Below are 14,394 nucleotides of genomic sequence, written 5' to 3' on the forward strand. Positions count from 1 at the left end.
AGTATATTAAAGGAAAAAGAATAACTATACAGAGAGACAGAGAGAATTGGCCCCCTCAATGACCAAAGTGGACATGTATGTGTAGAATAGCAGGAGATGGGTGAGGTTTCAATGAATATTTGTTCTGTTTACTGTGGTGTAAGACATGAAGAATTGGGGAAGTTAGTGGTGATATCTTGAGGACAGTTCATATCACAGTAGAGGAGGTGTTGGATTTATTAGAATGTATGAAGCTGGATAAATCTCCCGATCGTGACCTGATGCATCCAAGAAAATTGCAAGAGGCTAGAGAAGAAATTGCGTGAGTCCTGGCTGATATTTTTGCTTCATTGTTTGCCGTGGGTGAGTTTCCAGGAAACTGGAGGGTACTGAATGTTGTGCCCTTATTCAAGAAAGGCTGCAAAGAAAACCCTGGGAATTGTAGACCAATAAGCCTAACATCTGTGGTAGGTAAGTTACTTGAGAAGATTCTGAGATAAGTTATGCATGCATTTGGAAAGACAGGGTTTGATTAGTAATAGTAAGCATGGCTTTGTGTATGGGAGATCATGCGTCATAAATTTGTTAGTTTTTTGATGAAGTGGCCTGGAAGTTTGACGAGGGCAGGGCAGTAGACGTAGTCTATATGGATTGCAGTACAGCCTTTGATAAGGTTCCACATGGAAGGGTGCTCTGGAAGGTCAGATCACATAGAATCCAGAGTGTGCTCACAAATTGGATAGGAGAAAGTGAGGTCTGCAGATGCTGGAGATCAGAGCTGGAAATGTGTTGCTGGAAAAGCGCAGCAGGTCAGGCAGCATCCAGGGAACAGGAGAATCGACGTTTCGGGCATAAGCCCTTCCTCAGGATTCCTGAGGAAGGGCTTATGCCCGAAACGTCGATTCTCCTGTTCCCTGGATGCTGCCTGACCTGCTGCGCTTTTCCAGCAACACATTTCCAGCTCACAAATTGGATACACAATTGGCTTGATGATCAGAAGCAGAGGGTAATAATGGAAGGATGCTTGTTGGACTGGAGGTCTGTTACTAGTGGAGTGCCTCTGGTCGGTGCGGGGCCCTTTGCTGTTTGTTACCTATATTAATGATTACGATGAGAATGTACGGGGCATGATTAGTAAGTTTGCAGGTGACACTGAAATAGGAGGTATTGTGGACAGTAAGGAAGGTTGTCAGAAATTGCAGCAGGACCTTGATCAGCTGGGGAAGTCAAATCAAGGCAGGATTTTCATGGTGAATGGTAGGGCCTTAAAAGGAGTGGAGTGGAGCAGGAATTTTTTTTTGCTTTCTCTTTTCTTTTTCTCCCCCCCTCCCCACACTACCGCCTAAGTGCGGTCGTGCTTATTTTTCCCAGCACCCATGTCAAATGTGTGCAGGTGTCAGACATAGTGAAGAACAAGAGCAGAGGGATCTTGGAGTTCAGGTGCACAGTTCTCTGAAAATGGAGTCACAGGTAGCTAGGGCAGTGAAGAAGGCTTTGGAAAAGTGGCGTTCATTCAGGGCATTGAGTGAAGAAGTTGGGAAGTTGCGTTGAGGTTGTTATGGATGTTAGTGAGACTGCATTTGAAGTATTGTGTTCAGTTTTCGTCACTTTGCTTTAGAAAGAATGTTATTAAAGTAGAAAGAGTGCAGAAGCAATTTATAAGGATGTTGCCAGGTTTGAAAGGTCTGAGTTATAGGGAGAGATTGGACAAACTGGGACTTCTTTAGACTGTAAGAGACTGAGGGGGGGAATCTTATCGAAGTGTATAAGATCATGAGAGGCATGGATAGGGTGAATGCACTGTCTTTTCCCCAGGGTTGAGGAATCAAGGCTATAGGGTATCAGTTTAAGGTTAGAGAGGAAAGAACAAAAGGTGACGTGAGGGGTAACATTTTTACACAGGGTGCTGCCGGTGGAACTGGTTGAGGTAGGTACATTAACAACATTTAAAAGGCATTTGGGCAAATACATAGATAGGAAAGGTTTAGAAGCATATGGGCCAAGGGGCAGCACGGTGGCTCAGTTCCCCCTGCGCCAGGGGCCCAGGTTCAATTCGCACCTCCGGCAACTGTCTGTGTGGAGTTTGCACATTCTCCCCGTGTCTGTGTGGGTTTCCTCCGGGTGCTCCGGTTTCCTCCCACAGTCCAAAGATGTGCAGGTTAGGTGAATTGGCCGTGCTAAATTGCCCATAGTACTAGGTACATTAGTCAGAGGGAAATATAGGGTAATGGGACTGGGTCGGTTGCTCCTCGGAGGGTCTGTGTGGACTTGTTGGGCCGAAGGTCCTGTTTCCACACTGTAGGGAATCTAATCTAATCTAATCTAATCAAGTGCAGGGAAATGGAGTTAGCGTTGCTGGGCACTTTGGTGGCATGGACCAGCATGGGCCAAAGGGCTTGTTTCCGTGTTATAGGGCTCTATTACTCTATTAGTGAGCCATATGGATTTTGACAATTGACAATGGTTTCATGGTCATCAGTAGATTATTAATTCCAGGTTTTCTTAATTGAATTCGAATTCCACCATTTGTTATGGTGGGAGTCGAACCTGGGCCTCCAGAACATGAGCTGAGTTTCTGATTAATAGTTTAGTAATAATACAACTAGGTTGTTGTCTATTCTGCTCTGTCTGATGAATATAAGTTCACTGGTATACAAATTGTGCTTTCAAGTTATTGTAGCCTGTGTTTATACTTTGTGCAAGGTGGTGGAAAGCTGTGTATCAAATACATTAGCATCTCATGAATTACGGTGGCAAATCTCAGGTGAATGAGTGGTGCTTTCCAATTACATTATATTTAGAAGCTCTGCTGCTGTGGCATTGAGCTGTACAAAGTCGCAGCTTTGAACAGTGTTCTCAGTTGGCTGCTATCAAATATTTCAGCAGTTGAATTGCCACATTTGTCTGTGCTGCTTCTGAGTTACTGGTGAATTTCATAAGGATTCCTATTTATGGTTAGCATTCATTAATTGGCATTTGCTGAGGCCAACTTGGAAAGTGTATATATTGACAAAGGAAGTGAGATGTCATTAGGTCTAACTGTGCATACCTGCATAAATATGTAGTAAGTGCATTAATTGCAATTTTTCCTTTTTCAGTGAAGGAACGAACTCCATCAAATGGAAATCTTCATCTAGACACAATTGAAGGCATTGCTTTTGAGAGAGGCTTGCCCCCGGATGTAATTGAGTCACTTCTGGATGTGGTTATGAGTGCCAGACTTGGTAAAATGTTCAATATTAAACTTTGTAAATACTAAATAATATTTATAATGTACAAAATGGTCCCTTACATGGTCACCTTACCAGGATTTTATTTTTCTGAAATGTTAGTTTACTGTTTACATGCAAACCTTCAAATATGACTATTTTATGACATTGATGAAGGTAAGCTTGGTAATAGAGACAGCAGTATCTTTATTTTTCTTAAACCTCCCCTTTTCACCCAAGTAAAATGCTAATCATTTCTATGTTAATTTTCACAGTTGACAGGTTTAATACACGCCTTTTAAAGTGCCTTATTCCTGCTTCTGTAGTCCCTGAATGTGCAGTGACAAATGCTATCTCTTGGATGTGTACAAGAAAACCTTCCATCAATGTCCAGGTGAGTCAGATAGAAAATAACCAAATTGTAAAAGGGAGCTGACGTAGGCCATATGACTCATTGAGTTAAACTGATGGCTGATGTTCTACCTCAATTCCACCTTTCTGCCTTATACATTTATCACTTCATTTGTTTTCTATCTGAAAATCTATTGACCTATGTTTTCAATATATTTCACGTGTAAGTATCCATACCCAAAATTCCCATTGATTAATGAGGAACAGAGGGTATTAGATGATCATTTGAAAAGATAGAATATACATGGTATGGGGAAAAGGCAGGACTAGCCCATCTTTAGTTACACATACGCACTTGTGCACATTTCCAGCAATAATTATTAGACGATATTGAAAATCAGAGACTCAAATGCTGTTTACGATGTCTCCTGTCTATAACCCAATGCAGGAGGCCCATCTAGTTCGACACAGAGCAGAAATTAAACTTGGTAAAGAAGGAGCATCATATCATAATTTAGAATTAGAATAAGCTGGAAGTAATGCCATTTCATTAAACAAAAAAATAATGCAATTAACTATCGATGCTGGAAATCTGCATTAAAAACAGAAACTCCTGGAGAAATTGAGGAGGTCTGGCAGCATCTGTGGTGAGAAAGCAGAATTAATGCTTTGGGTAAGTGACCCCTCTTCGGAGGTTTCTCCAGCAATTTCAGTTTTTGTATTCCATTGTATCTCAAAATCTGAGCAACAAAGTTTTTACAGTTTAAAGTTGTGCAATGAAGTTCATGTCCACACTCTCGTAAAACAGTACTTAAATGGAAGTTTGACATGCTTTTCTTTTTGTGTGAAATCAAGAGTCAAGCAAACTTAATTGAAACATTGGTCTTGTGCAGGAGCTATCATATAGGTCAGCTGCTCACGTTTTGATATCACATGCTTTTGATTTGGAAAAATTGCCAGTTCATTTGTTATTATTTTTCCGTAAATTACCATAATTCGATTGTTGGTATTTCGTGGAAGAAATCTGCAGCAAGCGACAAAATGTGTCCAGAGGAACCTCTATTATCTGGCATTTGATCATCCGACCATTTGATTACCTGAACAAAACACTTCCCATCCGTGTCATTTGGATAATCTAGGTTCCTCTGTATTAACTGCTAGCATATTCTGACTTTGTTTACTGTTGCTTCTGTCCTGCTATATGATCTTTACCTACAGATTTGCAAAAGGAGAGAATCCTTTGTCACTCTGCTTCCAGTTCCTAAGGGACAGCAGTTGTACAGTGCCAGAATACTCATCTTTTAACAATCATCTGTACCTTTAGTTGGTGAACAAAGCCTCCCTTTTGCTGTCATAAGTTGGGAAAGGTGCTGAACATGAATTTAAAACCAGTCTTCTCTTGGCATTGCCAGTAACAAGGTTGTCTTAATCCTGCCTCTATCTGATTGTGGAAATGATCTTCAGCAATGACTTCGCTTGCTGACCTATACTGTAACTTTGAGGACCTAACAGTTTGTCTTTAGTACTTTCTTCAATTGTATGGAGTTCAAGATATTGTCATTCAAGCTATGAGGTTTGTGCAAGCTCTGTGAAAGAGCCACTCCCCAGATTTTGCCAGAGGCCTAATATTTCTTTTCCTCTTAAATTTTTTATCCAATTTTTTTTATGAAAGTTATTCTTGAACCTGTTTTATTTCCTTCTATGATACTGCAATTCAAATCCTAACAATACTGAATTACACTGCAAATTGTCTTTTGTGATTTTGCTAATCATCTTAAATTAATGTTTGCCAGTAACTCAGCCTTCTCTTACTGGAAACCATATTAACTATCAAAATGATTTAAAGTTTTGAAAAATCTCAATTGAATCTCATTTAATTTTCGCTGCTGAGAAAAGAGCAGCCGGCTTTCTCATGTATGTCCATGTAACTGAAACTTTCCAACTCTGGCATCATGCTTGGAAATTTCCTCTGCATTGTTTGGGCAGAATGTCAATATCTTCCACAGTTTAGACCCAGAAATGATCATACAGTTTTCTAAAGATTTGTGCTGTGTACCTAGTCTTTGTATGCTGTGATTTTTATAAAGTCAATATGCCTTCTTAAACAGCTTTCTCCATTTTTCAAAGATTTATGCATTTCCACCCTTTCTAAGCTAAATATATCTCAAATTGTTCTTCTACATTGTTCTTACCCAACTGAATGATGCAGATGTAATGGGCAAAATGGCCCCCTTTATGCTGGAAACATTCCATGAATCATGTTATGCTATTTTGTGTAAGCTGCATCTGCTATATATCTGTTTCACTAGCTTATGACCTCCTTTAATTATCCTACCTGTTTGGTGTGATATTTCAGAGATTCCTTATTATTCAGATATGTATGTAAGTTACTTAGTTGAAGTGCTACATTTGCCTTCACTTTGAATGCTTGCAACTCTTCCTGCTGTTTTACGATTCAGTGGTGGATTAGCATTAGGAAGAAAGATAATTAGAAGAAAGGTTCACCAGTGGTAGATGAGTGTAAAGGCTTATGATGAAAAATGTTACAGGGATTAATATCCCATTATGCCAGACCTTGCACGGAATGATCAGTTTCTATTTCTGAGATAGGAATCTGAGATCCTACTGATTGGGTAGGTGGATGGATAAGAAATGTAGGATGAATGAGCCTGAAATTGGGTAACTTGGAAAGGTGAAAATAGATCTATAGATGAGCAAGAGGTTCTTTGCAGCCTTTTCATCCAGTAATAGTTATGACATGGTGGTCACATTCTGACCTCAGTCAAAAGTTGTTTGTTCAAGTCCTAATCCAGAAATTTGATCCTATCACCTGGGTTTACTTTCCACTGCTGTACTGAGGGAGTGTTGCACTGTCTGAGATGCTATCTTTCAGATAGATATTGAACTGAGGGCCTCACCTACTGTCTGTCAGGTATACCATGACGATCCAAACACGAAGCAAGGGAGAGCAGGGAGTTCTCATTATTGTTTCAGCCAACATTTATCTCTGTCTGAATCTCTGAAACAAATTATCTAGTTATTATGTCATTGTTGTTTTGTGGAACCTTGCTTTGTACAAATTGATTGTCCTGGTTCCTATACCAAACAATAATTCACTTTAAAAAGACTTCATTATCTGTTTAATACTTAGGGAATACCTTGAGAGTGTGAAAGACTTTGCATTCCAACAAGTTCTTTCTCTCTGGAAGGTGTTCGGGAATTTGTACATTGGCTTTTGGGTTCTAGCAATATGTTAAGAGATTCTGGTGTCTGAGAGCATTAGAAAGAGAAGAATCCTGAAAATGCTGAGAATTCTGGAAAAAAGTTTTGCAGTGTTTGATGGATTGCTCAGCGAAGGGATCTTGGATTTGGAACTATTAAGACCCTTAAAGATTTGGGGACGTGATAGTTTTGTGATCAGTGTATGGGGTCTAGAGGTTTGTGAGCACGTTAAAGACAGAATGCTGAAGTTTTTAAGTACAGGAAAGAATTTGAGGATGGTCAGTGAGAAGAGAAGTATTTCTGCAAGGAGGGATGAACAGCAATACTCATTTGCATGAAAATGGTCAACAGCTAAACAACATTGATTCTAGGAGCATGCTGTGGTAAGAGTTAGATGTTGTGATACCTGACAAATAAATTTAGTGAGATCAATTAACAGAATTTGAATCAACATGATACTCAATTGAATAAAAATAGATTTTTTTGGCTTTCCTCAAGAGTTATAGAATCCCGACAGCCATAGAGTCTGCACCAATCCTCTGAAGAGCATCTCCAGACTCTGTTTTTTTTCCTTCCTCACCCCCGCCCCCCTCCCCCCCGACACTATTCCTGTAACCCCGTATTTACCAATGCTAATGCACTTACCCTGTACATCTGTGGACACTGCAGATGCTATAGCATGCCCAAACCACTGAATCTGAACATTTTACGATTGTGGAAGGAAAACTGAGCAGCCATAGGAAACCCACATAGACACTGTGAGAACATGCAAACTCTACATAGACAGTCATCGAAGGCTGGGATCGAGCCTGCAGATACAAGTTCAAGTACCACCTACTCCAGAGGTGTGCATTAACGTTCTTGAACAAGATTATTAGAAAAATGTCTCTGTTTTTTGGAGCAGGAGGGATATGAGCCTAGATCTCCTGGTCCAGAGGTAGGGGCACTACAATGTGCCTCAAGATCCCCATTTAACAACAATTAACATTAATTGAACATCACCTGACTATAAGTTGATTTATCTTCTTTGCAGGTGCTGTTTATCAGATGGTTATTAACCGTTTTTGATCTTTTGGACTCAAAGAAGCAATTGCATTCATTGTATGGCATCATTTTCTTCTACCTTCAAAATGACAAGTTGGTAAGAAATGCTATATTTTCTCCCTGATTAAGTGAAGTGGATACAGTGGACATAACTTGATGCGAAGTATGGTGGAACTGTAACCTGATAATTGACCAAAGCTATTAACTTTGCACAATGTAAACAGGGCACTCTATTCTTATAATTGGAAAAGCTAGTTGAATATTTTGGAAGTGTAAAGGAAAACATTACCAAGGTTGAAAAGAGGGTGTATGTGTCGAGCATTGGAGCCCAGGAAGAATCTACCAGTTTTGATGTTGAAAATGTCATGTAAGATAGCAGGGTTGTGTGTTCCAGATTTTCACCATCCTTTTATGTAGGGAAAGTGCTTTTTTATTTATTAACTAATGTAGCTCTATTTTCAAGAGAATATCCTCTTGCTCTGTCCTTACCCATGAATATCTCATCTAACACTTTAATTTATTCAATTAAACCCTGTTCGGGCTTCTAAACACAACAGGCATGATTAAATAACTAGAGCTGTAAGCACCTAATGACATTTTTGTTTCTTCAAATAAGAGCTCATGCTAATTAATTAAGCATTTTGGGCACATGTCAATTTGTTTATAATGTACTGCATTACTTTACCGTGAATCTTTAGACTACATGTAATCAAATTTGACTATAATGTGTAATAACAGCTATTTAGCATGCAAAGAAAACTTAGAATGATATAGTTTTACAACTATTCTGTCTAAAATCATTCACATCAAAATGTTTACTTGTTGATTTTTGAACTGTGCTTCAGACAATATTTCTTTTTGTTTTAGTGTCCATATATATGTCATCTATTGTACCTGCTAACTAAAAAGGAAAACGGTAAGTAACAAAAGTAGCAGCAAAACATGCCATTGCATTACCAATGTCTCTGTTATCAATAAGTAGAGAATCAAATTGTAACTCTTGTGATCTGTGATCTAAGTACATTCTTTCTTAATTATGTTTAAGAACACATTTCCAGTAAGGTGGATGGTGTTCAATGCAAGGTAGAGGGATGGCAGCCAAATTATTCAATTGAGATGCAGCATTTTCTTTGCTCAGTTGAGCCACATGAAATACTTTTTTTTCTGTATTACTCAATGCAGTTCATAGTTTAATAACAACAGGATTGACTTGCTTAAAAATGTTTGTCATTTGAGAAAATGTATTTGATCTTGGTTGATAACCATGATGCCTGAGAAACCAAAAATAGATTTTGAAAAAATGCCAGTGGAACCTCGCAGATGTCCAGATCAGGATACAAAATAAACTGCAACCTATTGCACCTTTTTTGCTTGTTCTATTTCGTAGCATGAAATTTTAGCGGCATGTTGTTTTACAATAACTGCATGCAGTCATACTCAGAATTAACATACAAAAACTATGTACATTTCTTCACAGTGATGTGATTTTTAAAAGAAGATGACAAGCGAGTTTTGAGAAGATTTGTAGCTCAGGTTGAGGTTCTGGATGTAGGTTTGCTCACTGAACTGGAAGGTCCATTTCCAGACGTTTCGTCACCCTACTAGGTAGCATCTTCAGTGGTAGCAAAGCACTGTTGATAATTCCTGTTTTCTATTTCTATTTATATAAATAAAAAGTAGGAATTATCAACAGTGCTTCGCCCGGAGGCCCACGGAAGATGTTACCTAGTAGGGTGACGAAACGTCTGGAAATGAACCTTCCAGCTCAGCGAACAAACCTACATCTAAAAGATGACAAGTCAGAAGAATTATATATAAGATGGAGTGTAGACAAAGAAATAATTGTTTTACAGAAATTTTCAAAGGGAAATGAAGTAGAGTTGCAGTGGGGATTAAGGAGAGAATTCCAAAGTGTTGAATTCTAAGAGACTGAACTCACAGCTGCCAGTGGTGGAAGGAAGTTGGAGAAGATACTCTGGAAACCAGTGTCAAACAAGTGGTGAATTCTGGATAGAAAGGTGAATATTCGAGACAATGGAAATGACCATGGAGAGATTTACATTTAAGGAAATTTTTTAAATTTAATGGTCCGGAGCCAGATTAGCAAGGACGAAAGCCAGATGAGTTGGACTTGGTGCAGGATTGGATATTGGCAGTGAATTGAAATCTGAGAGTAAAATGTCGGACTGACAAGAAGAAGATTGAAATAGTCAATGTGGCAGTGACATAGGCATAGACAAAGGTTTCAGCAAATATTGCTGAGGTTGGGCTTTTGATGTCAAGTGTTTATAGGTGGTAGTAAACATTCTTGTGTCACAAGAGTTTGAAGCGAATGTTTGAGTTGAATAGGATAGGAGGTTGCGGACAGTCTGGATCAGCATCAGGACAACATCTAGAATGTGTGATGAAATTAGTTTGTAAAACTCTGTATACACATGCTATCTTGAACATTTTGTGAGAAATACTTTGAGATTCACAAAAGCAGTTTGTGTCATTAAGGTCAAAAATCATAAACGTGGAAATACTCAAAAATATAGGAGTAACTACTTAGTTTATTGTTGGCAGACTTAATTTCTACTTATGGATAAGAGAGTTTTCCAAGGCTAGAATGATAACAATTATGTTTACAATGTGCCAAAGTTTATACTATACTATGTAAAATCCCATTTGGAAAATACCTTGCCCTCCTCCTGACCGTCTCTCTCGCCCTCGTACTGTCTCTCTCGGCCTCGCCCTCTCTCGGCCTCGCCCTCTCTCGGCCTCGCCCTCGCCCTCTCTCGCCCTCGCCCTCTCTCGCTCTCGCCCTCTCTCGCTCTCTCTCTTGCTCTCGCCCTCGCCCCCCTCTCTCTCGCTCTCTCTCTCTCTCTCTCTCTCTCTCCCCCCTCGCCCTCTCTCTCTCTCGCCCTCTCTCTCTCTCGCCCTCTCTCTCTCTCGCCCTCTCTGTCTCTCGCCCTCTCTCTCTCTCGCCCTCTCTCTCTCTCGCCCTCTCTCTCTCTCGCCCTCTCTCTCTCTCGCCCTCTCTCTCTCTCGCCCTCTCTCTCTCTCGCCCTCTCTCTCTCTCGCCCTCTCTCTCTCTCGCCCTCTCTCTCTCTCGCCACCTCTCTCTCTCGCCCTCTCTCTCTCTCGCCCTCTCTCTCTCTCGCCCTCTCTCTCTCTCGCCCTCTCTCTCTCTCTCTCGCCCTCTCTCTCTCTCTCTCTCTCGCCCTCTCTCTCTCTCGCCCTCTCTCTCTCGCCCTCTCTCTCTCTCGTCCTCTCTCTCTCTCTCTCCCTCTCGCCCTCTCTCTCGCTCTCCCTCTCGCCCTCTCTCTCTCTCGCCCTCTCTCTCTCTCGCCCTCTCTGTCTCTCGCCCTCTCTGTCTCTCGCCCTCTCTGTCTCTCGCCCTCTCTGTCTCTCGCCCTCTCTGTCTCTCGCCCTCTCTGTCTCTCGCCCTCTCTGTCTCTCGCCCTCTCTGTCTCTCGCCCTCTCTGTCTCTCGCCCTCTCTGCCTCTCGCCCTCTCTGCCTCTCGCCCTCTCTGCCTCTCGCCCTCTCTGCCTCTCGCCCTCTCTGCCTCTCGCCCTCTCTGCCTCTCGCCCTCTCTGCCTCTCGCCCTCTCTCTCTCGCCCTCTCTCTCTCTCGCCCTCTCTCTCTCTCGCCCTCTCTCTCTCTCGCCCTCTCTCTCTCTCGCCCTCTCTCTCTCTCGCCCTCTCTCTCTCTCGCCCTCTCTCTCCCTCGCCCTCTCTCTCCCTCGCCCTCTCTCTCTCTCGCCCTCTCTCTCTCTCGCCCTCTCTCTCTCTCGCCCTCTCTCTCTCTCGCCCTCTCTCTCTCTCGCCCTCTCTCTCTCTCGCCCTCTCTCTCTCTCGCCCTCTCTCTCTCTCGCCCTCTCTCTCTCTCGCCCTCTCTCTCTCTCGCCCTCTCTCTCTCTCGCCCACACTCTCTCTCGCCCACACTCTCTCTCGCCCACACTCTCTCTCGCCCACACTCTCTCTCGCCCACACTCTCTCTCGCCCACACTCTCTCTCGCCCACACTCTCTCTCGCCCACACTCTCTCTCGCCCACACTCTCTCTCGCCCACACTCTCTCTCGCCCACACTCTCTCTCGCCCACACTCTCGCCCTCGCCCTCGCCCTCGCCCTCGCCCTCGCCCTCTCTCTCGCCCTCGCCCTCGCCCTCGCCCTCGCCCTCGCCCTCGCCCTCGCCCTCGCCCTCTCTCTTGCCCTCGCCCTCTCTCTCGCCCTCGTCCTCTCTCTCGCCCTCGTCCTCTCTCTCGCCCTCGTCCTCTCTCTCGCCCTCTCTCTCTCGCCCTCTCTCTCTCTGGCCCTCTCTCTCTCTGGCCCTCTCTCTCTCTGGCCCTCTCTCTCTCTGGCCCTCTCTCTCTCTCGCCCTCTCTCTCTCTGGCCCTCTCTCTCTCTCTGGCCCACACTCCCTCTCGCCCACACTCCCTCTCGCCCACACTCCCTCTCGCCCACACTCCCTCTCGCCCACACTCCCTCTCGCCCACACTCCCTCTCGCCCACACTCCCTCTCGCCCACACTCCCTCTCGCCCACACTCCCTCTCGCCCACACTCCCTCTCGCCCACACTCCCTCTCGCCCACACTCCCTCTCGCCCACACTCCCTCTCGCCCACACTCCCTCTCGCCCACACTCCCTCTCGCCCACACTCCCTCTCGCCCACACTCCCTCTCGCCCACACTCCCTCTCGCCCACACTCCCTCTCGCCCACACTCCCTCTCGCCCACACTCCCTCTCGCCCACTCTCTCGCTCTCTCGCCCACTCTCTCGCTCTCTCGTCCTCTCTCTCGCTCTCTCGCCCATTCTCTCTCTCTCGCTCGCCCTATCGCCCTCGCCATCGCCCTCGCCCTCTCTCTCGCCCTATCGCCCTCGCCCTCGCCCTCGCCCTCTCTCACCCTCACCGGCCCCCTCTCTCGCACTCGCACCGTCTCTCTCGTCCCTCTCTCTCGTCCCCTCTCTCTCGTCCCCTCTCTCTCGTCCCCTCTCTCTCGTCCCCTCTCTCTCGTCCCCTCTCTCTCGTCCCCTCTCTCTCGTCCCCTCTCTCTCGCCCCCTCTCTCTCGCCCCCTCTCTCTCGTCCCCTCTCTCTCGTCCCCTCTCTCTCGCCCCCTCTCTCTCGCCCCTCTCTCTCGCCCCCTCTCTCTCGCCCCCTCTCTCTCGCCCCCTCTCTCTCGCCCCCTCTCTCTCGCCCCCTCTCTCTCGCCCCCTCTCTCTCGCCCCCTCTCTCTCGCCCCCTCTCTCTCGCCCCCTCTCTCTCGCCCTCTCTCTCGCCCCCTCTCTCTCGCCCCCTCTCTCTCGCCCCCTCTCTCTCGCCCCCTCTCTCTCGCCCCCTCTCTCTCGCCCGCTCTCTCTCGCCCGCTCTCTCTCGCCCGCTCTCTCTCGCCCGCTCTCTCTCGCCCGCTCTCTCTCGCCCCCTCTCTCTCGCCCCCTCTCTCTCGCCCCCTCTCTCTCGCCCCCTCTCTCTCGCCCCCTCTCTCTCGCCCCCTCTCTCTCGCCCCCTCTCTCTCGCCCCCTCTCTCTCGCCCCCTCTCTCTCGCCCCCTCTCTCTCGCCCCCTCTCTCTCGCCCCCTCTCTCTCGCCCCCTCTCTCTCGCCCCCTCTCTCTCGCCCCCTCTCTCTCGCCCCCTCTCTCTCGCCCCCTCTCTCTCGCCCCCTCTCTCTCGCCCCCTCTCTCTCGCCCCCTCTCTCTCGCCCCCTCTCGCCCTCTCTCTCGCCCACTCTCTCGCCCTCTCTCTCGCCCTATCCGGCCCACTCTCTCCCTCTCTCTCGTCCCCTCTCTCTCGTCCCCTCTCTCTCGTCCCCTCTCTCTCGTCCCCTCTCTCTCGTCCCCTCTCTCTCGTCCCCTCTCTCTCGTCCCCTCTCTCTCGCCCCCTCTCTCTCGCCCCCTCTCTCTCGCCCCCTCTCTCTCGCCCCCTCTCTCTCGCCCCCTCTCTCTCGCCCCCTCTCTCTCGCCCCCTCTCTCTCGCCCCCTCTCTCTCGCCCCCTCTCTCTCGCCCCCTCTCTCTCGCCCCCTCTCTCTCGCCCCCTCTCGCCCTCTCTCTCGCCCACTCTCTCGCCCTCTCTCTCGCCCTATCCGGCCCACTCTCTCCCTCTCTCTCGTCCCCTCTCTCTCGTCCCCTCTCTCTCGTCCCCTCTCTCTCGTCCCCTCTCTCTCGTCCCCTCTCTCTCGTCCCCTCTCTCTCGTCCCCTCTCTCTCGTCCCCTCTCTCTCGTCCCCTCTCTCTCGTCCCCTCTCTCTCGTCCCCTCGCTCTCGTCCCCTCGCTCTCGTCCCCTCGCTCTCGTCCCCTCGCTCTCGTCCCCTCGCTCTCGTCCCCTCGCTCTCGTCCCCTCGCTCTCGTCCCCTCGCTCCCGTCCCCTCGCTCCCGTCCCCTCGCTCCCGTCCCCTCGCTCCCGTCCCCTCGCTCCCGTCCCCTCGCTCCCGTCCCCTCGCTCCCGTCCCCTCGCTCCCGTCCCCTCGCTCTCGTCCCCTCTCTCTCGTCCCCTCTCTCTCGTCCCCTCTCTCTCGTCCCCTCTCTCTCGTCCCCTCTCTCTCGTCCCCTCTCTCTCGTCCCCTCTCTCTCGTCCCCTCTCTCTCGTCCCCTCTCTCTCGTCCCCTCTCTC

The 14,394-nt window shown here is 46.5% G+C and overlaps 1 protein-coding gene across 1 annotated transcript in view; it reads left to right on the plus strand.

The window, feature by feature from the left end:
• Positions 1–14,394, plus strand: part of cenpi (centromere protein I) — a 139,186-nt gene that overhangs the window by 27,573 nt on the left and 97,219 nt on the right. Inside the window, exons 2-5 of the mRNA XM_043704738.2 lie at positions 3,078–3,203; positions 3,464–3,582; positions 7,795–7,902; positions 8,673–8,721. Coding sequence (XP_043560673.2) covers positions 3,078–3,203; positions 3,464–3,582; positions 7,795–7,902; positions 8,673–8,721 — 402 coding nt within the window. The remainder of the gene's footprint in view (positions 1–3,077; positions 3,204–3,463; positions 3,583–7,794; positions 7,903–8,672; positions 8,722–14,394) is intronic.

This window comes from Chiloscyllium plagiosum, unplaced genomic scaffold (assembly GCF_037043375.1).
Source record: "Chiloscyllium plagiosum isolate Xiang-an unplaced genomic scaffold, Cpla_swu_hap1 HiC_scaffold_11, whole genome shotgun sequence".
Classification (NCBI taxonomy): Eukaryota; Metazoa; Chordata; class Chondrichthyes; order Orectolobiformes; family Hemiscylliidae; genus Chiloscyllium; species Chiloscyllium plagiosum.